The sequence below is a fragment of the Catharus ustulatus genome, chromosome 11, assembly GCF_009819885.2.
Source record: "Catharus ustulatus isolate bCatUst1 chromosome 11, bCatUst1.pri.v2, whole genome shotgun sequence".
Classification (NCBI taxonomy): domain Eukaryota; kingdom Metazoa; phylum Chordata; class Aves; order Passeriformes; family Turdidae; genus Catharus; species Catharus ustulatus.
In genome coordinates, this window is record NC_046231.1 from 14966786 (window position 1) to 14994785 (window position 28000).

At 50.1% G+C, this 28000-nt stretch overlaps 1 protein-coding gene across 5 annotated transcripts; it reads right to left on the reverse strand.

Moving 5' to 3' along the window:
• On the reverse strand, positions 1 to 27902 carry LOC117001328 (hydrocephalus-inducing protein homolog). 5 transcript variants are annotated; one of them, XM_033069593.1, is made up of 29 exons: positions 27618 to 27902; positions 25673 to 25798; positions 25306 to 25425; positions 25038 to 25172; positions 24640 to 24839; positions 22735 to 22859; positions 21972 to 22173; positions 21387 to 21570; positions 20943 to 21042; positions 20322 to 20440; positions 18592 to 18815; positions 17720 to 17787; positions 17328 to 17563; positions 16515 to 16615; positions 15175 to 15310; positions 14558 to 14722; positions 12354 to 12506; positions 11053 to 11291; positions 10479 to 10734; positions 9335 to 9478; positions 9024 to 9167; positions 8249 to 8562; positions 6765 to 6930; positions 5496 to 5594; positions 4637 to 4846; positions 3720 to 3857; positions 1580 to 1757; positions 771 to 1075; positions 1 to 158 (listed from the first exon to the last, which is right to left on the reverse strand). In XM_033069593.1, the coding sequence occupies exons 1-29, from the start codon at positions 27675 to 27677 to the stop codon at positions 36 to 38; spliced, it is 4770 nt and encodes a 1589-aa protein (XP_032925484.1). In that variant the 5' UTR covers positions 27678 to 27902; the 3' UTR covers positions 1 to 35. The 5 variants fall into 5 exon arrangements, with proteins under 5 accessions (XP_032925484.1, XP_032925482.1, XP_032925483.1 ...); XM_033069591.1 differs by having other exon boundaries at positions 67 to 1075; positions 25673 to 25777; XM_033069592.1 differs by having other exon boundaries at positions 67 to 1075; positions 14591 to 14722.
• Positions 27903 to 28000: the final 98 nt, after the last annotated feature.

Consider the following 28000-nt stretch of genomic DNA (forward strand, 5'->3'; position numbering starts at 1 on the left):
GGTGGGCACCTGGACATGGGGATGGGAGTCCCTACTCACTTGACAAGACTCTGACACATCCTGTCCTCTGGGGCACGGGAGGTGACGCCTGTCTCCAGTTCCAGGATATGATCTTCTATTAGCTTTTCCTCCATCTCCATTTTCATCCAAGTCTCCCACTTGGAGGAAAGAAAAGACAGGGTCTGGTTAGCAAAGGTCTTTCCCAAGGTTTGCATCTGAAAAAAGATCCCACCCTGCTCTTGCTGAGAGGGGGGATGGGATCCTCCTGTCTGGCTGTTCAGTGTCTGTAACACCTCCAGCTTTCTTAGCCAGGACCTCATCTCCAGGGAAGTAACTCCAGCATTTCTGCCTGCCCAGCCACTGTTAGCAAAGCTGGTCTGGGCAGGCAGACAGACAAGCCAGGAAGCTTCCAGAGCTCGATACTTGCCCTCAGCTAGTGCCAAAGCAGTTTGGAAAAAAGCACTGCCAGCACAATCCCAGGGCACAGTCAAGCTGCTGCTGTTAAGGCCTGTAAACCTCCTGCATCTCCTCCCATCCCTTGAGCACAGCCTTCAGGATCCCTCCCTGGGGTAGCCAGAAAGATGGTCATCTCCATGAGGGATCATGACCAGAGGGATGGGGCAACACTGAGCAGACACATGGTCATGGCCAGGTATGGGCAGGGAGGGCACAAGTGCCATCAGGGCACCAGAAAGCTGCTGTGGGGTGCAAGGGGCTCGAGTGACATGGAAAAGCTGGGATCTGCCAAATGGGGGAGCAGCTGTTCTTACAGTGGTGACAGACTCGTCCTTGGATGACTCCAGAGATGACTCAGGAGGTGAGTCCATCAGTGACTTCATGGATAACTTCATGGATGACTTCATGGATGACCCCATGGATGACCCCTTGACTGCAGATGACTGCAGATAAGATGATTCATTGCTCTGCCTTTCTTCTTCCTCCTGGTTTTCTTCTTCCTCCTGCAGTATCTCCTCCCAGTCCGCAATGTCCGATGGAAAAGACGGTGTACCGCCCTTTATGTGTACTCCCATGTTTTGTCTTCTCTTTTTCTGTATCCTCTCATATTTTTCATTTCCTGAAGGAAAAATTATCCACAAATAGAAGTGTGGGTGCATTGCCAATCCCATTTAAGTTGGGAAGTCCCACTTCCCCAACACTGGCATCTCCCAGAAGCAAACACCTCAAGCTATCTCTGAAAAGTGGATGCTGCTGTTCCTCTCTGAATCCTGATATTCACTCTCAATTACCTTCCTCTTCTCTAAGGACCATCTCATCCCCAGCAATGTCATGCAAATCCAACCCTGCCAAAACCCTGCCAGCCACTCTTACAGCTTTCCCAAGCTTTTCTGCCTAGCCATCATCTTTCCAGGCCTCCAACAATTCTGCAAGATCTGCAGGATGGTTCCTGGGAGATAGCCCAAATGGGCTCAACTCCTCAAGACTCAGGAAGCAACCAGAGAGGCCAAGTGTTGGTCTGGCAGCCCTGCAACTTCCAGACTTGGTGGAGATGGGTGTGAGCTGTCCTATGTGCTGTGTTAGGGGAAAATACAGGGGCTCTTCCCAGAAGAGCAGTGCTCACCTTTCAACATGCAGGGTAGGTCCATGGTAATCCTAGGGGAGGTCCCCTCTCCTTTCAGGTGAACTTCTGCTGGTTCCAGATAAGCCACTTGAACCTGGAAATTCCTGCAGAAGACTCCTAGCTTTCCTGGCAGATAATAGACTTTCAACACTTGCTTTCTGCCAGGTGCAAGAGAACCCTGCAGGGACAGGAGAGGAGGGAGGGAATGCATCAAAGGTGTGATGTGTATGGCTCAGGGGACAGACAGGCTGAGAAGACAGGTTCTCATCTAGAAGAAAACATCACTTTCTAACTTCCTTGTGCCCAAAACCTTGAACCTCCAACCCTGGGGTGCAGTGTGTCCTCCTGAGGTCTCACAAGGCCACAGCCCCAGCACAGCCTGATGTGAGCACAGCTCTGCTGCTCGTGGCATATACCCTCTGCAGCAAGGGCCATGCTCAACAAATGAAAGCTCTTTTGCCAGGCTCTGTGGAAAAGGAGTGAAATGCCTGCACTCTTAGGAGGGCCAGCAGCCCCTGTCACAGCACATCAGCAGTTCCAGGCTGGTGTCACAGGACCGGACCCCTTATAAATGATCCCAATAAAAACACCTTCTGTCTCTATGGTTACACCAAGGGTACCTGAGTGCATCCTGACTTACGGTTTTCAAACATACATCTCTGGAAATGCAGGAGCAGAGACTAAGATGAGATCTGGGGATAAGAGTGATGTCAGGAGAGCCATCCTCCTCTTAGGGTTTCCATAAATGCTGTCCAAGCCCCAGGCTGGGCACACACCAGTGAGGCTGAAGGAAAACACAGCTCTGGGTGACAGGACAGAGCTGCAGCTTTCCTTGGCACACTGGCCACTTGGCTCCCCATTCCCATTCCCACTGCAGGGAGAAGCAGCTGAGCAGGACAAACCCTGCCCCTGGTCTCCTGAGTTACTCCTGCACACAACACAGCTGCAGCTGATGCCTAGAGAGCCTACCTAGAACAGAGGCTAGACAGTGTCAAAGGAATTTATTACAAATGCCTTCAAAGGATACACCTTGGGCACTACAAGAGCCTGGCTGAGGCTACACCCAAGATGGACCCTGGGTCACAAGTTTTCACTTTCATAAAAGTTTTGGTCCATTTACATATTGAGGTTCATTGTCCAATTACAGCTCCAGGTTATGAAGTCCCATCCTCCCAGATTGCTCTCCTCAATTTGTTGTTGTTTACACATTTTTGGGCGTGAAGCCGCAATGGTGTCCTTGGTTCTGGGGCTGGAAAAGGATTGTTTTGTCTAACTAAACTATGAAGAGAACTTGCTAACACTTTATATGAAATTCAGAGTTATATACCAATGCAGTACAGAATCTGGAAAATATGAAAGCTAAAACTTAAGGCATCATTCCCCCCACCAAAGGGGAAAGGGAGCCCAGCCAAGCTGCCAGCTCCAGGATGCTGCTACAGCAACTGACTGCACAGCCCACACAGGGCTGTGTCTGCAGATGCTCGCAGGAGGAGGGCACCAGTGTGTCATCCCTTGCACAAGAACACATGAAACAATGAGAAAGCCACATTTGGCTTCCCCTTCCCATTCCAAAGAGGGCCAAAGACAGGAATACAGCTAAAGCCCCAAGACATCCAGACAGGACTGAGAAGTTAGGATGGTGGGATGCTGCAAACTCTTCTCCTTGCTCTTTCAGCCCTGCTCCTCCCTGTCCCCTCCACTGCCCCTCAAAGCTCCTACAGCCTTCTCCAGGAGAAGGGAGGGACCAGCACAAAGGCTGTGCAGTTTCTAGCAAAGAAGCTTCCAGCCCAAATAAGGAATACACAAATGCTGCTTCGTGCTGGCAGCAGGGAGGCAGGGACAAGGAATAAAGTGACCTCAGAAGAGCCAGCATCACCCAACTCCAGTATCAGCACAGACAGAGAGCTCAGCACTCATGTCTCTGGGCAGTGTGACCTGACAGCCAGAGCTATGGGGGACTCTAGTAGGTGAGCACTTGCTGGATCTCTCTGCCCCCAGCAGCAATTGCTTACAGCTCTGTCTCTCAGGGCTGGGTTTGGGGGTTCACCCCCATACTTTTTTCCCCTCCTTTCCTCCTTTTTTCCTTTAACCCTCTCCTGGGCCAGACACAGGGCCAGAGCCAATGACTTGTGCTACTCACTGTGGTGGGCAGGACCAGGGGCACACCAGGCAGAGGCTTTGCTGCAGTGCCAGTGCTGGAGCCTGGCACCACGTAGGTGAATTCAATAACCCCAGTGTTCCGCAGGGTGACCTCTGCTTTGAGGACTTTGTTAAACACCTGGAGAGAGGAGAGAGGGGTGGGAAGTCATAGATACAGGCCAGATGCTGGCAATCTTCTTCCTCCTTCATGGGGTTGAAAGCCAACAGCCACAAGGCAACCACAGAACTACAGAGAGGTGGCAAAACCATGTAAGAGCAGGTAATAAATGAACCAGGGGACACAGGTCCTCTGCACTCTGAGGGGTCACCAACAGCTGGGAGAAACAAAGGAGGTGGCACTGAGGCATTCCAGAAGAAAAGGCACCTGCATGCAAATAGTGGCAAGAAACATACAGGCAACAAGAGAGACACAGGGCAACACAGACAGGCCAGCAGCTGGAAATACCTGCGGGCTTTTAACTGAAAATAAGCAAAGTGGGGATTATTCTGGAACATTCTCTTCAGCTACAGTGACTAAAGCCCAACTTCCTCCCTGGATAATTTTGTGGATTAAGCAAGAGCATCTCCTTGGAGCTCAATCTTTAGGAGCAGATCACTGGAGGGATATCTCAGGGACATGTCCCTATGGCCATCTTCACTGGGATCCTGCCTTCCCCAGGAGGCCGTGTTAGGTCCCTTGAAGAGGAGGGTGTGATATCCCCTGGCCAGGAGAGAGGGGAGGGGTGGAGATGGCCATTAAAAGCCAGCTTGGATGCTGGGCTTATACAAAGGCTGTATTCTAAGCCCCAGAGCCAACAAAGGAGCTGAGAAGGGGAGAGAGCCTGAGGGTGAGTTGGGCAGGAATCCACTGGCCACGATTCCAAGACAAGGAGCTGTGCCAGGAGAAGCCTGTGGTACCTGCAGCCCCCAGTCAATCTCCTCCACATCCAGCTGGTAGCTGGGGCACGAAGCCTCCCCAGTCACCACCACCTCGTAGGTGGGGCCTCCCTCCACGTGGCACAGCGCCGCGACACGGGCGACGATGTTGGGGTGCCCAAAGAAGGTGAAGGTGACCAGCTGGCTCTCTCCTGGCTCCAGCTCACCCCACAGTGGGTGGACATCAAAAACCTGGAGGGAGAGAAGGAGAGATTGAGATGTTGAGTGTGAAAATGGATGCAGAAGAGCAGCTGTATCTTGGAGTAAAGTACAGTCATGGATGGAGGGGCCTATTCCTCAAACACGGCCAGAATCACCCTCATCCTGTGTCCCTGCCACTGATCAGTGGAGGGACCATGGGGAAAATCCTCTCCCATCATCACTTATCCATGAGCATACACTACATTAAAGTAAACTGGAATATCTCCTGGCAGCAAGAAATTCTCTCTGCTGTAGAACTTGTCTTTGGAAAATCTTAACTGCCTTCGGAGCAACAGCCTGGCTCATCTGACTTCTGAGGCATTTCCCTCTCTCCCTGATTTATGTGCTGCTTTCTCAAGCTGCTACAGCTAAAGTTCCTACCAAAATTTCCTGTCAGTCACCTGATGAGGTAAATGGGAGCAATGCCCTCCACAGGTGCTGCACAGGGAACCTCCTGGGGCAACCCTACAAAATGTCCCCCATGGCCTCTCCAGTGACCAGCTGCTTCACACAGCTTTGTGATGGGCTTGGAGGGATGTGAGGCCCCTCTGTGGCCAAAGCTGAGGGCCAGCAGTGGCAGTGGGGCTACAGAATTGCTTTCCACATTGGGAACATGGACATGAGACAAATTCCCACTCGCCTCCTGCATGCGAGGGTTGGGCTGCTTCACCTCTGAGACTCGACCCAATCCCCTCCTCCTCACCGGCCTCCGAGGCTTCACAGCAGTGGATGACAGTGCCTGGAAAACAAGCACCAGGGGCTGCAGTGAGCAGCTGGCTGGTCTGAGCGAGATCCCTCTGCTGCAGGCTCCACCACCTCAGCACAGCAGGAGCAGCTGAGAAGGGATCTGGGCACAAATCAAGTGTGAAAATGTCTGTTCCATCTGTCGAGTGTGGGTCCAAGCCCACCCACAGACGAGACCTGGGCTCCATCTGCACTTCCTGCATCAAACTTGTGTGAGGGAACTGGCTGCCCCCAGCACTCAGGCAGGGAGGGTGGGAACTACCCAATCTCTGAAAGTCCCTTCAAAGCCAAAAACCATCCCAGGATTCCAGGATGGCCGCTTGAATTTCTCTTGTTTACTTGTGCATACATGGCAAAAGCAAGAAATAAAGATGATTTTATGCTTCTATCTGAAAACATTCAGCCACACTATTCATTGCATCCAAAGGGCTTTGTTTATCTGGATTCAGAAAAAAATTATGTAGAGTTAAAACAAGTGGTATTTGTGTTGAGCAGGTACAACCCCTCTCCTTAAACTTAATGCCAACACTGGGGTTTTGAGAAACTCTTCTGCTTCCTTATATCTTTTTTTTTTTTTTACTGCCTCATGAGCAGTGTTTTACTGTTCCCCATGATGCAGAACAAGGAGCCACTTCCCAGACCAAGGTGCTAATGTTCACAGTCAGGTTGGCAGACAAAAAGCCCTTTTTCTTGCATGGAGGAAGAGTCACTTTGCAAAGTCTTGCTTTATAAAACATGCTCTGGGGCTGCCACTGTAATACCAGCTTTTGGGTGAAGGCAGAGACGTGAGCGCTCTAGCTGGGTTGGGAAGGGGGTGCATGGAGGTCAGGACTTGTCATGGCTTGATACAGGAAGGAAGCTGGAAGCTGTCTTATCATGATGCAGATAAAGACCTTATTTCACATTGTAAAGAATGTAAGCCAAAAAATCCCAAACCCAGCATAGGTCTGTAGGATCTGAGTGTGCTTCTCCAAGCAGAACTATCCCATTTCTCCCTCCCCAGACACCCCATGTCTTGCCACTGGCCCTGCTGCCCAGCCCACTCTCAAGGCACAGAACAGAAAGGCAGCAAAAAGGGAGGTTGGCACGAGCATGGCTTTTCAATGGCAAGCTGGAGAGGCAGTGCAAGGTGCACAAGAAAATCTACTTCTACTTCCAGGGAGACCTCTGCATCTGCTGGCTGCTGGGCAGGATCCTCCTGGGCAGAATCCTGCATTGCTTCCAGGGCTTTGGTTGGCTTCTCCACACCTTCAGTCTTGGAATGTTTCCTTGGAAGCACTCCTTCCTTCTTTGATGACTGGGGTTTGAATGTAGGTGGTGAAGGCCTGAACCTGGAAAATAACATAACTATGACCACAGACCTGTAGTGGGAGAGAGAGATGCCTGCAAGAGCAGCACCTCACTGGGATGTGGCCCCTGGCTGGGTGCTGGCGTGGTGAGCTCAGGAAGAGCCATTCTCAAACCAGGCTGGAGCAGGTGCATGCTCAGAGCAGCCCAGGGATGATGCTGGGGCAGCAGTGGTGCAGCAGCTGGTAACTGCTTGCAATAAGGAACTACAGAGGATGCAGATGAAGACCTCATGGAGAGGCAAAAAGCACAGCAGAAAAGACAGAGAAACTATGCAAAAAAGTGACACCCAGGCACAAAGGGACAGATGTGCCCAGTGATGAGCCAGCACAGCCCCCCCCAGCTGAAAGGTCCCACCCTTCCTCATCCCCCTCCAGGCCAACACCAGAAACTCTGCAGCTCTCCCACGTGTTTATCTGGAATGTTTCCCCAACATTGTTGGGAGGGTTAGGGGGAAGTTAATATTTTCCAACACTCCCAGGTAACTCACCTCACATTCCCTGTTTTAAATCACAGCAGGTGCTCAAGGTAACTCTGCTTGTGTTTTTAATGCCATGCTGGGGACACACTCCAGCTGTGCCTGCCTGACAGTGTGCCATGCTGCAAGTGTTCCCCTCAGAGTCAAACACAACCCTCCTCAGACCTATAGAGGTCATCACTTTTGAGCCAGATCCCAAATCCCTAAACAAAACTGCTTCTGGATGAGCTCCATTCTTTGTAACAGCAGCACTTTGATGCCCAATGGTTAACTTGGCTTAGTTTCCTGGGGCATTATGGAAAAAACATTTGCTTCTGTCATGAAAACTGTCCAGCTCACACTTCTGCACTCTGCAGAGAGGTCACAGTAGGAGGAACTGCTAGAAATGTGTTTATACACATGCCCAGTATGAGTGCAGGACTGCTCTTGGGAAGCACAGCCCAGCCCTGGATGACCCTGCTTCCAGGGGTGTTCAGATGGGTGCCCCTCCAACAGCTGCAGCCATCCCTAAAGCTGCAGAACCTGCTGATCTCTGTCAAACACAAAGAGCTGCTCTGTGAAGGTGAGTGTGGTTGAACAGGCCAAAATTCCTTTCACCAAGGTGGTCTTTGCCTCAGGCCACAGCTGTCTGAGAAAGCAGCTTTCCTTCCCAGGGAACCAGTATGGAGGTTACAGCAGCATCAAACTGGTGGAGATCACCTATTCCCTGAGCTCCCAGCCTGATCACAGCTGCTCTGTGTTGTTTCTACACACTTCTTCAAACCCCTGGCAGACAGCCTTGATCTTTGTGAAGAGTTTTAAGCAGAACACAAAGGTGCACACACCTTATGGTGTTCACCTGTCTGTCTGTCAGGAATGACCAGTGGTACTGGGCAGGAATTGGGCCACAGTTGGTCATCTCCATATGCAGTTCTTGTTCAGTGTGATTTATGATGCAGCCAAAGTCCACAGCCTTGGTCTGGAAGTGGAGATTTGGGAAGAAGACTTCTCCCCGAACAGTGATCTGCTCCTCATGAGGATGCTCCAGGAAGTGCATCCTGAGCACCCTCTCTGCCACCCAGCTGTTCAAACCCTTCTCATAAGCTGGGTTAAACTGGATGCAGAGATGAAGTTCCTCCCCTACATCCAGCACCACGGGCTGCAAGGAGATGAAAAGCATTAATCATCTTTGTGATCAAGTCCCAGGGTCTGACAGTAAATGTTCAAAGTGTGACCCCAGTGTGGGCTTCTCAGCTCACCCTCATTTCTTTCAGTGAGGATCTGTCTGCAGACCCCAGGCTCTGGTCTGAGATTCTCTCATGCTCACATTTCTGTGCTCAGCAGCAATACAAGGGGATGGCTGCTGGAGAGCTGGGATGCTTTCCAGGAGACACCTTTACTGCATGGCTTGGCCCAATCTGCTTTCCTGCTCCCTTCTCCTCATGTCTTAGAGCCAGGATGGATGTTCCCAACCCAAATGAGATTTTGATTCCTTCAGCAGGTCTGCTGATTCAACTCAGGCCAATCCACTGCTGACACTACAGAATAAACTTCTCAACAGAAATGCAACACCACATCCTTCCTCTTCAAACCCCTCTGAGTGAGCCCACAGATGCTCACCTTGGAACCTGCAGGGAGGGGCTGCCGATCCACATTGCAGATTTGGAATGGCTGCTCCAAGTCCAGCACAATGCTGAACGGCAGGGAGCAGATGTTCTTTAAAGACAAAGGCTGGTACTGCAGCATCAGGACATCACTGGGTTTCTACAGAAACAGGAGACAAGGGGAAACAACCTCAAGTAGCCATAGACCTCCTTCCCTTTCTGATGCATTTCACATTTTTCAACCCTAGAAGTGCATACATCTCTATTTACTTCCAGCCAATTTAACAATCACACATTTAAATGCCAGGATGCAATCCAGGGACATACCTTTTCTACATGGAAAGTGATTGTTCTGGCAGACATTTGCACAGCAGGCAAAATGAACTTGCAGGTGACATCCACTTGCATGATCTGTTTCTTTGCTGTCTCTTTCCCCACAAAAGCATAACACAGCAGCCTCTCCTTCACCTCCTGCATGCAAGAGTCACTGGTCATCCAATGGGTGCTGGCAGGCCAAACACCCCACACTGCCTTGCAACCCACCCATGAGCCCTATTCCTGTCACTTATCATTAGTGACTGTAATTAATCTCTGCTCTGCTCAATAGCTCTCCTTGCTTTCTGTGCTGCCATCTATTTATTCTAAATATCTGTGCCCAGGAGTCCTGGAGCCAGGGAATGCATACCAGGGTTAGCTGGCAGCTTCTCTGCAGAGTTTAATTTCCCCTGGAAAGAAAGGTCCAGGTCCCAGACTCTGCTAAAGTCTCCCCCTCTGAGTTGTTCTCCAAGGGTTTTGCAAAACCTGGCTGCCCCTGGGATACCAGGGCTGACTGAGAGACTGGGGAAAGCACTAACAGAAAAGTTGACAAAAGTCAATTTCTCAATTATAATGATCCCTGGGAACAGTTTCCAGGACATGTAGATGTTGATGGACATCACACTGATCATTGGAGCTGGCACACTGTGGTTTCCTCCTCCAGGACTCAGGGCTAGACCAGCCCTCTGCTCATGTTTGTTTGCAGAAGAAAAGCAATGCTGCTCCCATACACTCCCACCCTTCACAGGGCTTTTGTTTTACTCCTTGCTTCCCTTGGAAAAAGCACTTGGAATTTGTTTAATTTACTTCCTACCTGGCTTCTAAGTCTAAGTGTAACTTACTTTGCCTGCCCTTCCTTTCTGCCTCAGCACACAACACTGGTAACCTCCTGTTTGCCCCGAAGGAGCAGTATTTCCGTCAGCTTGTATTTTGGGATCAGCACTGGGTTTTGGTAGCTATGGAAACACAAAAAAGCCTTAGCAACTGATGGTGGCCAGTAAGGAAAGCAACTGGTGCTGCCATGGAAACCTGTGGCCTTAAAACAGTTTCTTGAAGTCACTTGCTCCTTTCCCCAGGCAAACATCAAGGGGCTGCAGAAGCAGCCCCAGTAGAGGGGATCTGATAGGGAAGGCTCAGCCCTCGGCAGGGGCCTCACCTGGGCAGTGCTGGAGCAGCCTTCCAGCACCATCTCCACAGTCTGGCCTGGCCTCAGGTCCACCATCCGTGGCTGCAGCTTAAACACTGGGCTGCAAGGTCTGGGGCTCTGGGAAGCACCTTTATTCTTGGTGCCACTGAGGGCAGGGGGACGAGTACTGCGCCCAGAGATGCTGAAACCTTCTGTGGTCCAGAACAGCCGATGGATGCGGCGACCTTCGTTTGTCATTCTGAACTGGTAACGGCAGGGAGTGAAGCTAGTAGAGAAGCAGAGATGGAAAATGTCATGGGAGCTGCTATTTCTATGTGGTCACTCAGTTTCAGCACTCTGGTGAGGTTCCCTGACTGCACACTCTGCAATAAAACTTCCACCCAAAAGGCTGCCCAGTTTTTCCATTTCCATGGCATTTCTGTGGCTTTCCAGGATATCTAATGGCTCTCAGATGATTTATTTCTAAAGGAATTCCTGTGGCTTCAGGGAAACAGAGCTGGAGTATTGAAGATCTAGCCTTAAGGACTATGGAAAAATTGTTCCTTGCTGAACCCACAGGAAGTGGAAGCTGCAAGTCTCCTACCTGAAGTGGGGCTTCAAGTCAAGCTTTGGAGCAAGAGGTTTGTCAGTGACAATTGTGGTGCCAATACCCTCAGCCTGGAGAGAGATGGTGGTTGTATGGCTGTTCTCAATGAACACCTTCACCTTGTTCTGGAATTTCTTTGTGTCATGCAGGTTTGCTGTGACAATCACAGACACCTCAGATGCAGGGGGGACCACTCCTTTACTGGGTTCAATCCTCCAGGGTGAGCGTTTCCCACCCTGTAAGACAAGCCAAACACAAACTTAGGATGGAAACCATGAGAGGCGCAGGGAATAGGAGGACTAAAGAGAGGATAAAAATCATAAAGCCTTTATTACTCTAAATCTACTTTATATTTCCTCTAAATCTACAGAGTCTGGCAACAGCAACTCTCCAAGAGCTTATACAACCTGTATTTTACCCTCTTTTAACAGACTCACAGCATTAGCCCAGTTTTGCTCAACCCAAGGGATGCTCCTCCTCACAAGAAGGTTATTCCCCCTCCAGTCTCTCTCTGGAGTGCTTGCCAAGGGAAGCTATTTACTCTGTCCTGGTTTCCTGACAGCATTGCTGGGTCTGCACAAAGGTTCAAGGCCAGAGGAAGCCAGGACTGCTCAAATCCCAGCCCAGCAGCCACACAGCTGGAGGACACTGCGAGAGCCTGAAGAACAACTCTGAAAAGCCAGCTGAGCAAAACCCCAACACCAAAGTTTCCTTTCCTTAGGGGCTGTCAGTGCTTCTCAACAGCCCCTGAAGAACTGTTTACATTTATCCCCCAAAGAGCTGGAAAAGCAGCAAGAGGAAAATTCACCTCACTCCTCCTTGGCCCAGGAGGCTGAGCCTGGACTCTCACACAACACCCAAAGCTTTACCCACAAACACAAACAAGTCCACAGTGTCAGGGCTGGCTTTAAGTTCAGCCAATGTGTAGAAGATCAAACATCTTTTCAAAGCTGTTTCCAAGCCTCTCACAGGTGCACCCTCCAGCAGGGAGTACATCCCACTCAGCCCCAGGCCACAGACCCTGCCTGGCTGCACCAGCCTTGCTCCTCCAGCTAAATATCTTCCACGAAATAAAGAGAGAACTTGCAAACATGATCCAGACTCATTTCTGCTTCAGTCTCTCTGCAAACTATTTCACTGAGGGGTGTCTGGGATCCTGGCTCCTCTTGCTTGCACTCAGATGGAATATCTTGCTTCCACTCACACAGAACAATACAGAAACATTGCATACAAATGACAAGTCAAGGGCTGCTACTAAACAGCCATTTTCACTGGAAAACAGCCCCACAGACACTTACCATCTCTACCCAGAAGGGTGCAGGAATGACAGTCTGATTGAAGAGCTGGAGAATTTTGGAACTATCTTGTAAGACTTGGATAGCACCAAAGTTTATCTCCCTCGGATGGACATACACAAGTGGTCCCTGGCCAATGCACTGTAAATGGATTTCCTGTTCCAGGAAGAAGGTAGGAAAGATCAAAAAAATGACTCACCAAGGAGAGTTTTAAAAACTTAGCCAGCATTCCTAGATTGGGCATAATTATGGCCATTTGAAGCTGTCAGTGAGTAGACTGAAACAGAGGGCCTGGAGCAAGTGTGGGGTCTGCAGGGATCCCACCTGAAAGCCACAAGCTCCCATTATCGGGGGACAGAGAACTGCTGTTTGTCACACTTGCTTATTCACACCTCCTCCACACTGCTATTTCCTGTGCCTCCTCCCTGCTTCATTCACTGCTCCATCTCAGCCCAACTCACCTTCCCATCCTTGAACACTAAGTTGTTTAACAGTCTCAAAGCCACACTGGTGAAACCAGCACAAATCAGAAGCAAAGCAGGCTCTTCAGAGTAGAGATGAGGCAAGTTAGCTGCCTTCAATTTGTGCTTATATGTATTATTCATCATTCAAGTAGTATTTATTTATTTCTAAAAAAGTCTGAACTGACTTTAAAACAGCCTGAAACCCTACAGGGTTGCTCTTGCAGAGCTGGCATAGACAGTGGGACAAGGAACATGGATCCCTTTGCTAAACTACCTGCTCACACCAGTGGAAACCAGGAGAATTTATTCAGTCTTGCTGGATTTTACTGGTCCTAAACACCTCAACCCTTACACAGGACTTGAATGCATAAAACTCACAACACAAATAAGATTCACTGGAAGGCTTGGAGTATGATTTAACTCCAGAAGAAACCAGCCTCCAAGATGTAAAATCTTTAGTGATGTCTGACTTGAGAGAATGGCATTGACAGCTGCCAGAATCACCTTCAGTCACAAGGAGCAGCATCCAGAAATGCACATCCCTTTGGGACATACAGGACTGTGCGCAAAGAAGAACCAAAAATTATGTACCATGGCTGGTACCTCAAGAATAAGGAACTAAAGCCCTACATGATGATGGATCTTTTATCCCTCTGGGAGAAGGGAGGGCTGAGGGGCTGCAGCCTGGCTGATGCTGCCCAAGGCTCCCTGGAAGGAGAAGCTGGAGGGAGGAGCTGTGCCTCACCAGCTGGCTTTGCTTCCAGGTGACAGTGAGGCAAGCAAAGGCAGAGCAGAGCCCCTTGGAGATGAGCAGAATAGCACCTGGAGGACACCTGGCCCAGCTTCAGCTAGTGTGTAACAATGCAATATATCCTCACTGAGGAAAGGGCTTATCAAAAAAACCAAGCACTTCATCTACAGTATTCTTACCAGGGACAAGAAAAGCCCTGCTCACCAGCATCACAGGCAATGGGGCACACAGGAACCAGAATAAAAGCAGATGGCAACTCTGTCCTCAGTGTTATTGCTACAGACACACACCCACATCCTGCAGCAGGGCTGGCTTTGGTGGGGTGGTAATGCCACAGATCAGACTATTTAGGGATGAGGAGCATCCATGCCTGGCAGACAGGGCCTACATTCTGTAGACACTGTTGCTGTTATGTCTGAATCCTCTTTTAGGAGGCTTTAGTTCAGGAATTGTTTGCCTCATCCATTTCCAAACTTGGTGGAAAGAGCAAGCAAAGACTGTGCTCCAGATGCAAGTCGTGTGGGCATTCATGTACCTTTGCTGGGCTTTGGTTGAGGAGATATGATGGATATTTCTCAGATCTGAGGGACCTGACTTTCAGAAAAGCCTCAATCCAGTTCTGCACAAAACATTCCTAGTGTGATCTTGTACACAGTGCTTGCTTTAGAAGGATTCAGGGATGTCCCTGCGCGATCATGAAGCAAGCACATGTGTTCATCTGGTAACAAGGCAGAGTGTGAGACCCACGGCCTGGTCTGGGTTTCAGACTGGGCTTGTTATCCCATCTCCCACATTTGTAACTATGTGCTGGGTCAGGCACTGAGATTGCCATCTTTGAGGCTTCCACTCTTCCTCTTTTCTAGGCATAAACTGCTGCTTGTGCCACCAATCCCCTCTGTCCTCGTCCACACCAGCCATGTATCAGAAGTTCCTGGAACTTTACGTCCCACTGGGATGAGCTGCTCAAGGCACACATCTCCCCTTGCTCTCACCAGTGGGGATCCTTCTCTCCCAAACACAGAGACCTCAGCAGTGATGTTGCACTCTCCCAGCTGCTGGGCCTCAAGTGTAATTGGGATCTCCACTGAGCTGTGAGCCTCGATAATCCCAGATGGCATAGAGCTGGAGAACCATGCAGTGGCCTCCTCCTTGTGTTCCTGCAAGGGACAGAATCAAAAGCAACTTCAGAGCTGAGGAAACTTTAAACTCTTTACTATCTATCACAAGAGCAATTCACACACACTTGTAAAAATCCTCAGGTGAAAGCAAAAAGGCAAAAAATAAGATGCAAGGTGTAGGTGCTGAGCATGCCCAGGGGGTCCAAAAGTTGCTGCATTCACAGACACCCACTTCTGTGCTGACAGCCTCCCTGCATCAGATTTTCACAGCCTTCTAAGCCTTCCCACTTGAAAACAAGTTAAAGACTAGAATATAAACATCTTCCTCAAGATGTTAAACTGCTTCCCAAAGTTTGTATTCAGGTAAGTACCTGTTCTTAGCAAACCTTCAGGTTTGAATAGAAACCAGAAAGTTCTTATCCAAACCCTTTTATTCCCCTAACAACCCCCCCAGTAACATTTCAGGGGAGCAGCTGGAGGCAAGACCAAACCTGAGAGAGAACATGGTAGCAGCCAGGAAAGTCGCTGTCGTTCACAAGGGTCAGCTTCTCCTTGTAGGGGAACTTCAGAGAGCAGCACCCAAATGCCACCACAGGGGTGAGCACTCGCAGTGCAGGAACGATGCATCTGGGCAAAGAAACAACCCCAAGGCAATTACAGATATTGAGAGCATTTTGCCCTCAAAGAGCATGGGATGGAGCATAAGACATTTGTCAAATTGAATAGAGATTTAATAGTCCTACAGTGATAAATCACCTTTAACTTCTTTTCACTCAAACATCTCTTGGCAAGGAGGGGCAAACCCTAAGGCTCAGCACTGCAGAGGCTTCCAAGTGCCCAGGCAGAGCACATGCCTGTTCCAGAGCTGCAGCTTTGCCCCTCTTTGCCCAAGGACACTTGCAGGGAATCCTCCAACAGTCCCAGTGGTCTGTGAGCTCTGGAGGAGCCTTGCCAACGAGGACAGTGCCCACCAAGGCTCAAGGAACACAAGACTCCAATGTATCAGTGAAAATTACTCCCTCTTCTCCTACAGAATTGTTGTCCTGCCTGAAAACTGAGTCACCTCTTCCAGCAGCGGAGGACACAAGCCCTACAGAGTGGGTGATCAACCTCTTCCAGTTCCTACAGCTCCCTCAATTCTTTACCTTACAATCTGACTGTCCCCAACTGCACCTGCTTGACAAAACTGCAGCCCAGGCACTGACTGCATGGCTCTGCCTGGGAGAGGGAACTTCATTCCTCTTGTCATTAACCTGATGCCCACAGCAGCATAGCAGGATGGAGTTTGGCTGCAGCAACAGAAACTCTTGGCCTCAACTCTTGAGAACACTACTCCAAAGAACCAGAGAGAAGCAGAGAAACCTGAGCTCACCTGCCACATCAAGGACTATATTCATCTTCAAAAGATCTTTTGCCCTCCCCACTCCTGCCATGAGCACTTCACCACTGCACATGCATTGTTTAAGTGAATCAGACCCCAGCTCTCAGCAGGCTGCCCACTGTGTCCCAAACCAATGCTACAGGATGGTCACAACCCAGCACAAGTCCAACACTTGCAGGAAGAAGGAAAGATAACCCTGGGAAAATTTGTTACAACTCAATCTCCAAATCCCAGGCCAACAACTAATGCTCCCTTTAGAAAAAGGCCTAGAGCCATGCCTGGCTGTGAGCAGGGGCATCTCACCATGGGCTGCTTTCCTAGCAGAAAACTGTTCTCATGTCTAGATGGGCAGATGCAGCTCATGAGGCAACACTTCTCGTTTGGAGCTGCAGCCAGGCAGGTGCTGGATGCATGAGGAAGGACAAGCAGCTGCAAGGAAAGCCTTGCTACCTGGCTGTGAGGGGCATTGCCAGCAACTTCTTGCCAACACCATCCACGTCCACCACCAGCTCCAGCTCGTACTCTCTGACAGTGTTGGAACACAGAGTGACCTAGCAGAGGAGAAAAGAAGAGCACTAAATATTTGCTCCCTCCCAAAATCTCATCACCCATGTGTGGTGTCCTCCAATTCTTGTTCCATGATACAGAAAGGGAGGATTTTGCTTTAATTCTTCTGCTGGTCCATAAGTAGAACACAGTCTTTGGGAGGCTAACAAAAGCCCTCTGGCAATATCAGATTTGTCAAAGGAACTAATTTTTCACCTGACTACAACAACATAAATGCAGAAGAAATCTGTTGTCTTGAATAGAGTGAGTTCAGCTTTACAGCAGGAAGCTGAGGGCAAAGTGTGGCCTAGCAGACGCTGGGCAAGGTAGTATTTTCTGTCCCCACTGAAGATCCCTGCAGTGAATACAACTCATTTGCTCCCCAGCAGAGGAGAAATGAGACCAGGAAGAAAAGCAAAATGCTCTATACAGTGATATCTCTTTAACAACCACCTTCTGTTTTCATCCTTCCCACTTTCAAAGAAATCCTTCTCAAAAACACAAGAATGACGTCTGCATTTGACCATCCAGTACATGAGTTCAGCTTGTGATTCTGGAAACAGAACAGTGCTCCTTGAGGAATATCCTGAGTAACCCAGCCAAGAGAGGTCTCCCATCAGTGCAGATCTCCCTTACACAATGCTCAGAGCTGGCAGAGCCAAAGCCCTCGCACACACCAGCAAAGCTTCAGCCGCACCAGCCGGACTCTTCCCATACCTCGATATCCTGGGATCCCAGGGCACGGACAGTCCCTCTGCAGGGACTTATTTTAAATTCCCTTGGCTTCATAAAACCTCGAGCTCCCTTCCTCCAGGATGGGTGATTGATTTTGAGTATCTGAACAGAGCTGCAAATGCTGGGCTCTCCCAAGCCATCCTCAGGAATGCGGAGGTTGAAGGCCATGGGTGCCAGGGAGGTGTTAGACAGGCAGCACCTCAAGGTGCAAGGAAAACCTAAGAAAATGGCACAAATATCCATTTAGGCATCAATTATCTAATTATTCCTTAAGGCACCAGCAGCCCTGGAGTTAATACCCTGAAGAGGCTGTTGTGGAGGAACATGAGTGACAGATGCTCCATTTCAGCAACACACAAACCTCTCACACTCACCAAAGGAGACATCACCAAAGTGGAGGGCGGGCACATCGAAATGGAAAGTCGGTCCCATGACACAGCCCCTGAGAGGACAAAGGCAGGGAGGCAGTGGCTTTGTTCAAGGGAATTACAAAGGGTTTGGGTATTGTCAGAGCTACCCTGGATTTCAAATCAACCCAGCAGCCTGTGCTCAGCACAGCACCCATGTGGACAGGAGGCAGCCAGAGCAAAGTGCTCAGCAGCTGACAGACTATCTGGGACAATCCCCCAGGCTGCTGTGGTCCTGAGAAGTGAGTTTTACTTCTCCTATCATCACTTTTCTTCTTTTTTTCCCACCTCTACCCTTTGCTGAGTGACGATGTTCACCTTTGCAACGGCTCGAGCCCACGGGATGATGCCCATGTCCCTGGGACAGTTCCCTGTCTCCCACATCAGCCCTTTCCTGGCTGTGGAAAGGAGGTACCAGAGCACTCTCTGCACACGAGTTGGGAGCACAGCTTGTCCCCCACAGCATGGTCAGGAGAGGTGAGGTGAGGCTGCTGCTGCCCATTGGCAATGGATTACTAAAGGAAGTTTTAAAAGCACTGCTGCTGGTGCCCAATCACCCAGGCTGGCCCATCTCCAAAGCCCTGGGGACCTTGCCTCCATCCCACTGCCTGCCACAGGCTAAGCAGGAGACATCCCTGCAGGGAGCAGTCACTCCAGCTCCTGGGTACCCACACAGGGCAGCAGGCATCCCCACACTAAAGGGATGTCAGAATCAGAGCCAAGATTAAGACCTCAGGCAACATTTTTTTTCTCTGCTCTACCACAAAATGAGGTAGATGGGAGATATTACCCAGAGACAGCTGCAGATGTGTCCAGCAAGCTCCCAAAGCCCTCCTCACCTGATAGTCAAGGTGACAGGCTTAGGGGACTCAGTGACATGGAAGCAGAATTCTTCCTGAAACTGGCCCAGGATGGTGGGACAGAAGGAGATCTGGATGATCTTGAGTCTGTCTGGTGCCACAACACCCTCCTGGGGCATGAAGGTGAAGCAGGAGCCCATGGCTGTAGTTGGAGGGATGAGGCTGAAGGGAGCCTCAAGAGGCCCACTGTTCAACAGGATCACCTGCAGCAGCAGGAAATCAAAATGGAAATGGATGAGGAATCTTCCTTTCTGAAGTCTGAATTACTTTCAAATTAAACAAATTAACACCTGTAAAAGGCAGAAGATGCCCTGTATTGCTGCATGGCAGAAGCCAAAAAATACAACTTTAAAATAAAACTTTGTGTGCCTTTAGGTTTTTCATGCAAAGCATTGGTAACTGCACATAACCAGAGTCACTCTGGGGTTTTCCCACTGGCACAGACAGTCCACTTTGAGCTGCAGCACCAAGTTCATGCACAGCCAGCCCTAAGAGCAACACTGGGCATTGCAGCATTCCCAGTGAAAACAACACAGATTGATGCTGCTGCTCCGGGTGCGCCCAACCCCACCATGGGCAGGGCACTTTCAGCTTCCATTGCAGCCAACTTGTTTACTGCACGTGGAAAACACTAGGAACAAAAGATGTAGAACGTTCCTTTGCTTCCTTCCCAAAAACACCTTGCTCTTTCTAGAGCCAGAGGTACAGCATGGCTGAAGTGTGGAGAGGGACTGGTCAGTGAGGGAAAGCATGGCCAAAGCCTTTGGGAGAGCCAGTGCTGAGCCAGGATGGATGGCTTTCCCCTGACTCCCAGGAACAGGCAGCAGGGACTTCACTGAAAACTGTTTGCAGTGGACTTGAACTCAAATGCAGCCAGTTTGCTCCAGCTGCTTTTAGACAGCCTGAGCACAAAGGCGATTTGTGTCTGGGACTGCAACAAAAGCCTCTGAAAAATCCAGCTTTTTGACCCAGCGTTGCTTTCACGTGCCAAGGCATTTTGCAGGAAGTGTCTGTGAGAAATGACCGTTCACTTTTAAAATTTTAGAGGTTTATTAAACCTCAACAAACACAATAAAGGACTGAGTAAGGAAAACCGAGAGCGCTTCAAATATGACCATGTGCCACGAGCTGATCCACGAAATGGCTGCCCCGCCTTTTATAGGGCTGGTGTTGCATCAGCCACCCCTGGCCCCGCCCAGGGCCTGTCAGTCACCTCTGCCTCGCTGCCCATTGGTGGAGATCCCTGTCCTGTGCTGTGATTGGAGGGCAGGCGCTGCCAGGCCACGCCCCCAGCCGCGAGCCCGCCCCCTCACGGCCCCGGCACCGGGACAGCCCCGGCTGAGGGGCAGCGATGGGGGCAGAGGGGACTGTGGGGAGAGCAGAGGGTGTCCAACAGCAAACTGCAATAACACAGCCACACATCAACACAACCTCTGTAAACATACACACAGTGTCCATCTCTTAATTGTGAGAGCCAATCATCACATTACCCATCTATAATGCCTCCCCCAGCTGATCTCAAAGGGAGGCCGCCAAAAAGCAGGGACTGGGATTTCGTGAACGACATACACACCTTTCTGACCCCATCAAAAAGATCAGATTCTAAGGAATGCCCCAAAACAACTGCCCAAGTTGGCAGAAATTCCACAGATCCACAAGGCTCGCTGCTGGAGTCAGCCGCCAGGATCCACCCCAGCTCTGCTGCTCACCTCATATCTGTGCGCTGCTCTGAAAAAAACCTTCCCAATGTTCAGTTCCTCAGGGTTGAAGTGGAGCTGTGGCCCAATACCTTCCCCTATGAGGAGCAGGGGCAGCCTGGTCTCACGGCCTGGGGAGAGATTTCTATTTCAGTATGGTAATTCCTTCTGCTAGCTCGCATTTTCCAGGCTGCCTTAGTGCTAGTCCCGGGCTCTGAGCTGCCTGGGACCAGCTCCTGATGTTCCAGGAGAAGATGTGGACCCTTCTCTTCCCTCGGGAGATACGGTATATCCATAGAGACCATCCTTTCTTCTGCCCCTGTGTTGATAATGGAACTTTAGGGAATGCCAGAAATTTTGTTCTTCCTCCTGGGTGCACCTCAGAGAGTGTTTTTCCCAAAGGAGGAGGAATAGACTAAATACAGGCAGCATTCAGAAAAGCTGAGAGGGGTAAAAAAAAAAAAAACCAAATAGAGGAGATCTCCTGGAAGCTGCAGGGACGGTGGGAGTGTGCCAGCACTGCCCTGCTGACCACTGGACCCTTCCCAGCAATCCCACAGGAGCCCAGTGACCCGGGGGAGTGTTTGCACCTCACCTTCACTGGGGTGAGACAGGCAGGGCAAGGAGCCGTACCTGAGATGTCACAGTAAACTGCTTGCTTATAGAGCCGGGCTTCTTGGGGCTTAAAGAACACACTGATTTCAGTTGAACATTTTGGCCAGATCTCTCCCTCCTAAAGCAAGAGACAGCAAAACATTTCTCTTCAAGCATCACATTTCTTGTTTCTAACCTTAGCCCTCTAAGCCTTTATTTAGAGCATCAGTGACAAGCAAGGAGTGATTAACACTTATCAACAATACTGATAATAGAATTTGGAAGCTTTAGTCAGGCTCCTACTGCCTGCCAGGAGCCCACAGGGCAGAAATGCTTTCTGCAACCAGCACTCTGAGCTCAGCAGAATCCTGATGACTTCTCTCTTGGCACACAGAGCCAGCTGAGGTAGGGATCTGTCAAGTGACCTCATTCAGAGATGAGGAGGAGGAGAAGCAGGAAGGGAGATTCTCAGCCATCCCTTACCTTTGGCTCAAGGCAGAAAATGTCATCATAGAACAGCATGGGGTCTTCTTGCAACTTTGCCCTCACCCTCTGGAGGGTGCGGGTGAGAAGAGCAGAATGTTCCCGGCGAGTGATGTCCACTCTGCACTTCTTCAGAAAATCAGACAACTTGTCCTTTTCCTGCTGACACAGCCTGGGATACTGCCTGCAGCCACAGGAGAGACAAACCCAGCAGGCTTTAATAAACCACATATTTGCAGAGAGGAGTGGAAATGCAGGAGCAGCAAAGCACTCGGGGAGGAGCAGCAGCAGCTCCTCAGCAAGGGGCTGACCCTGAGCCACAGGGTCCCAAATGGATCAGAGGATCACTTGCTGTTCACTGACACAGCAGGTAGCTCTTCTCCACAGTCAGAAGCTCAGGAGAGGTTTAGAAAGCCAGCAGCCCTCAGGAGAGGGCCCAAAGCCACTGCCACAACTGAGGGAGAATCCACCAACCACCCCTCGAGTTACTTAGCCTAAGCCATTCAAAAGCACCAATATCTCCTGAAGCCATATAGTTTTACCTGTGGGCAGGGTATCTCATTGAAATGGATCTTTCAAACCCACCTCAGCTTCAGCTGATCCTCCTGTTCTTGAGTATCAGCAGCCTTCCACTGGAAGCAGGCTGTGATATTACTCAGGTTGTGGATGTGCACAATTGCACGGTTTGACCGTGTGATGTACGTCTTCCCAAATGTCACAGCGTTCCTGTCCAGCCTGATGTGCACATCCACAGCTCTTCCATGAAGGCTTGTGTGGGTGTCTTCACCTGCAACAAAGCAAAGGGGAGTCTTTGCTCAGCTCACTGACTGATGGTAGCACAAGGGACAGAGCAAACCACAGGTCCCAGAAGAAATTGTCACAGCTTTTAGCTGAATGAGCAGTTCCATGGATCAGTACCTTTATCACAACCTGAGAGCTGCATGTGCACAGCATGAGAACATCCTGGACAACCTGCCAGCATTTCACCCTCTAGAACAGACCACTACCAAGGGGTCCCTCATTTCCAGAGCTTTCAAACCTTCATTATTCTTAACCAAGTAAGTCCTGACATTCATCTGGGCTCAAACCTCTGTATCAAGCTCACCTTTCCTGCTGCAGATGAATGTTTCCCAGGAAAGATGGGACAACAAATCTCAGACATGCTCTCTAGAAATGCATTTATATGGAACTCTACAAAGATCCAAGATGATAAATCACTATATAATGAGCACCATGAAACCTACCATCATCCCTCTCTTTAAAGCCATGGCCACATTAGTCTTTCTGCTTAGGAAGGGCTCTGTTCTGAGGGATGCAGAGAGTGCCTTGTGCAGTGCCCAACACTCACCTGTGTCATAGTGCACTGCAAGGGATGCAGAATGGTCACCAGTCTTCTGTGGCTGAAATTCCACTGTCACCTGCATGCTGTCACCAATACCCAGAGTTCCCATGGCCGGAGTGACAGAGAAAGGGCTGCAACACAGAGATATCAGGAGTCTTGAGGGAGATTTGGGGATGTCACCCCTTTTGCAGTCCAGTTCACTTCTGCTCACTTGTGCAAGCAAGGAGCAAACCAACCAGAGTTAGCAGAAGACAGAACAGACAGGATCAGAAACAGCTACTGACTCTAGTGTGAGGAGATCCAGCCTTCACAAAATCCCGTGGGATAAAATGACCTCATCTGCCCCCTCCTCTGCATCCAGCTCTCTGCAGCGGGGCTCAAGGGTCATTTGCATCCTCCTTACTCTCTTCAGGCATCAGCTCCCCTTATTGACAGAGCTGGGCACAAGTTATGGCCATGAGGATACCAAGGAGCAAGAACTCCTGTCATGATTTAGAAACAGACAAGTGAGCAAAGCTGGCAATTCTGTGACCAAGGCTCTCAAAGCATCATGCACCTGCACTTTTGGTAAATTCCATGTGCAAGGAGGCTGGAATCGACTTCAAGTCCGGTGGTACAGTAATCTTCTTCAGACAAACTTTATTTTGGTGCCTTAACTACCATTGTTAAATCCTTAGATTTTGGGAGAATTGATCTCATTAAAAGCTACCTCTCAACCAAGGAGGACAGAAAAAATATTGCTAATTGAATTGCCTCATCTGTCCATTAAACCCAAATATAATTTAGTCTTAACATTTATTACGTTTTAGTGATGGTGTAATAGTTGACATCAAACAGCATTAACTGTTCTAATAAACCCAGTCTGTTAGGTTAAAGCAGCCATTATTCCACCTCTGTGCTGAAAGTTCTGTTTTTCAGAATTTTCAAGAATCAGCAGCTCACAAGCTCCATCTTTCCTCCTGTCACTGCACCCAGGCTCTATTTCATCTATTTCAATATTTAATTCCTGAAGTTCAGAAACTCTTTCAATGCCTATCAGGCAGGATCCAACATGCTCTGTAGCACTCAATAGGGCAGCTGGCAAGTACATTGCAAAAAGATGCCAGAATTTATTGGGTATTTATTTTGGCAGTGACAAAACAAGATCTAGAAACCCCAGAGAAAAACTGTGCAGGGATTTACAAGTTCCTGCCTACATATTTGCACAGTCAAAAGCGGCAGCCTGTTTGGACAGCATTGGAGGAGCCTGCTTAAATAGCTTTGGCAAGCTTTGGTGGAAGCTCCTGTCACACGTCATGTTTCACAGCAGAAAACATTTTGACCTTTTGACCTCTGTTTTGCTTGGGAAAAATCCAAAGCCACTCAGCTGCCCAGGTTAGACAGCAGGTCTGTGCTGCATTCCTGACCTCAACTCCTACACTAAGACCTCAGGGATCACATTCAACTCACCACCAGCCAACTGGACTGGCTTCCTTGCAGATGTGGTGTCAAAAATGCACAGGAGAAACAGTGATTTTCTTCTGAGACTGACAGGAACAGCACAGGCTGTCCACAACACAGCTCACGTGGGGCATCTCATGAGAGGACCATTGGAAAGCCTCTGGCCTCCCAGAGAACAGGTCTATTTGGCTGCCAGTGGTGAGAAATAATTTCAGAAGCTGCTTGTGCTCAGGAGGGTGCAAGCCAGCTACTAACATGTTCTAGAACTCTCCAGGAAACCTGGGACAGAGAGAGCTCAAAGGTTGCATCCTGTCTAAAACACCAGAAGCAGCAGCAAACCCCACATGTCCTGCCCATTTCCAGCCAGGGCTGCAGAGCAGCAGCTCCAGTGCTCTGGTTCCTTTTGTTGCTCTTTACCAGCTCTGTTATCACCCAAAGGTGTTTTGCACAACAAAAGCTGGGCTGCCTCACCTCTGGGTGCTCAGCTGGTAATGAGCTGCCCAGTTACCGAGGTTTCGAACCAGCAGAGTTTTCTCGGTGCTGTACTTGACCGGGCACTGCCAGAACTCCAGCTGGCCAGGGAAGTCCAGGATGGCTCGGGCACCGATGGCACGAATTGGCACAATGAACTCTTCCCTGTCAGTGATGCAGAGGAGCTGGTGGAAATAATCCTGCAGGAAAAAAAAAGTATCAGCACAGGGCATTTATCCCCATCTTCAGCATGGGCGCAGTATCTCCCAGTTCTAGATACAGTGCAACCCCACTGAAACCAGCAGAGGTCCTCAAAACCCAGGCCAAGTGCCCTGGACCCAGCCTTGCAGGTTCACTTTCCACAGAAGACTGCAATGTCTTGGGAGCTGCAGACTCACCTTGTTCTGCCCAGGGGTGAAGAGGATGCGGACGGTCATGGAGAGGCCTGGTGGCACCTTGCGGGAAGCATCACTGGGGATTTCCAGCTGGAAATAAGGTGAGCTCTCCAAGGTGACTTTCACCAGATGAGGAACCTGCAGGAAACAAGTGGAATGATGGTTTTACCACTTGTGTAGACAGGTGGACATGGCCTGGTGCCATCCTTAACAACCCTTCTGTGCTCTCCTCTTCCAGCACAGTGTTAAATCTCCACGTGGCAGCACTTACCTTGTCCCTGTTCCTCAGAACCACTGGTACTTCATAGAGCTCACCAGGGGTGTAATTCTGAAACACCACCTCTGATGGGCAAGGCTGAAGTGAGCTGTGATCCAGGCCAGCTGCTGAGAACTGGAGAGGCAAGAGAGAGCAGGGAGAAGTTCAGGTGCTGGCAGGAAGATTCTGCTCTGATCCCCAATGAAGTACAGATTCTGGGTGAATATATCTGCCCAGCCCACACTGGGCAAACAGTGACTCTTCAGCTCTGCCCAGGGCTGATCAAAAGCTGCTGGACCACACTGAGCAGGCTCAAGCCAAGCTGCTCTTTTGGCACCCTCCTCAAATATCACATCAAACAGCAAGGGCAGGGAAAGGCTACCTGGTGATGGGACATCTCATGCTTGTGTTGAGGCTGGACAATCTGAGGCAGATTCAGGTTCTTAGTGCTGGCCAGCCTCTGCTTAATGGTGAGAGACATCTCCTTCTGGAAGGCAGAGAGAATCAGCTGAAAGGTAAAAAACCACCAAGAGCCTCAGAAGTGCACTTGTTCATAGAGGCTTTTCTTGTTCACTTGCTACTGATGAATAATTTGTGATCACAGCCACTAGGACAGTTCTGGAAGCCCTGGAAGTTACCTGCTGAAATATTTAACACCAGTAAATTAATGATATAGAGCAGAATGCACATGCTGTAACCACGTGGCTCTGTCCCATTGGCTTCTCCGTGATTTGATGTGACATGTTTGGGGATTTCTGCTCTTTGGGCATTTGTTTCTTCTTTAGTTTCACTGAATTGAGCTGGTGACCTCTGTAGAGAGTGGGGAGGAGTTATCACAACTCCCCCAACTCCATCCTTGTACAATACTCACAACATGGAGATGTCACTGCTGGGTGGGTCCGAGGGAGGAAAGAAAGCAGAGCAGTGCCAAGACTGAAGTGCACAGGAATGGGTCCAAGTTTCAGTGCTCTCTTTTTAATTAGCATTTGTTTTCTCTGTCTGGCCTCACAGATCCCTCCACAGAAGAGCACAGAGATGTCCCTGATAGAGCCCCAGCACCAGGGATCTCCAGTCAAGTGAGCTCCAGTCAGCAAAGGGACATTTGTGGGTGGGAAGGAGGAATTGCCCTGACCCCGTTGCTGGGCTGGATCTGTGCTCTACACAGGAGATGAGACAGAGCAGGTTTGGAACCTGTTCTAGCTGGGACCAGCCATGTCTCTCAAGGCTCCAGGCAGAGTTTGAGCTGCCCTCCACATGCCAGGTGCCCAAGGGCAGGTTGGTGAGAGCAGCACAGGTGAGTGTCCAGCCTGACAGAAGGAATTACACCAAGGGGATGGAAAGAAGCACACACTCATGGCTTCAGCTTTACATTGGTTTGACTTGGCTCTGATGACACAACCAGGCAAGACACTGGGCTGTCCCTGAAGCAGCACACAGTGTTCCCTACTGCCCCCGGAGAGCCCCCACCCCCAGGATACCAGCTCCCAGTTACAGCATCCTGCTGAGGGGTCTCTGCATGCTTCGGAAGCACTGCAGCAGGACGGAGCGTGCTGCTGATTGACTCCGGGACGGAAGCAGCAGTTTTTAGGCAGGTTGCATCAGCCGAGGAAGCAGAACAGCCGCACGATGGCATTGTGTGCTGCAGAGAGGCAGAGGCTCTCCGGGGCAGAGCGCGGTGTGAGCTCCTCAGGGCCCACGGAGCCTTTCAAGAGCAGAAAAGGACAAAGGACGTGTGTCCCTTCCTCATACCCTGTCACATTAGGGCTGGGGGGCCAGTGCAGGGCCCTGACCGAGGGCAGGGCATGGGTGGGTTTGTTCCTCATCAGCCATCCGGTGAGCGCCCAGGGGAAGCGGCGCATCCTTTGCTGCTGGGGGCTTTTCCTCCCGGCGGATGCTGGCCAGTGGTGGCTCATGGGGCAGCTGCACCCCTGCCTTGCACCTCTCCAGAGACAGCCTTGGCCACAGCACTTGCGAGTGCTACCCCACCCCTTCTGTCAAAGCTCGGAGGAGCCCTCGGGGTCCTGCTCCTTGCAGTTGGCTTGGTCCCTAAATTTCACCCCACTGGTGTGGAGTGGGTGAACCTGCGGTTCTCTGGAGTCCTGGGCTGGGGTTGGACAGGGAGGATGCCCGCACGCAGGGAGGACTCTGGGCTGTGCTCCAGGTCAGTGAGAAGGGACACAGACATGGCTGCTCTTTGTGCAGACAGTTCATTTTGTTTTGGCACAGTTATGAACAGGACTGCTTTTGCTCATAGCCCTGGCTTGACATCAGCGCTGGGCTAGGGGGCGAAATTGTTCCCCAAATAACACTTTGAATCCCACACGTACCTCATCGCTGCTGTCTTCAGTTCTTCCCTGCTGCCTCCTTGGGTTGATATGAGGAATCATAGCCCGGGGCAGGAATCTCTTTGCCCTTATCCACAGCACTCTCTTTTTTACCTGTCCCCAACCAACAACAAAATGTTAGTCTAACATTTGTTGCTCTTTTAGGTGACGAAACAGCTGCATTGACCCTAAAAACACACCCACAGTCACGACAGCGGGTCAGAAGCCCAAGAATCTCATGCATCAGGCAGTGAGAAAGGCATGACGCTGTCATGGTTCCAGAAGAAAGCTTGGCTAAGGCAAAAGCATGCTGCCCTGGAAACAGGCTGACTCTGTTCATCTAAATGCACTGTTGAGGGAGCAGCTCCTCAGTGGGGTTCCAGCTG

Bases quoted from the DNA above. Each gene is read 5' to 3' on its own strand.
- LOC117001328 (XM_033069590.1), bottom strand. From the start codon at position 27,677: ATGATTCCTCATATCAACCCAAGGAGGCAGCAGGGAAGAACTGAAGAC. The intron at 22,860-24,639 runs GTGAGGCAGCCC...TCTGTGTTGCAG, and splicing joins TACCAGCTGAGCACCCAGAG to CCCTTTCTCTGTCACTCCGG. The intron at 1,758-3,719 runs GTGAGTAGCACA...CTGTCCCTGCAG, and splicing joins CCCTGGTCCTGCCCACCACA to GGTTCTCTTGCACCTGGCAG.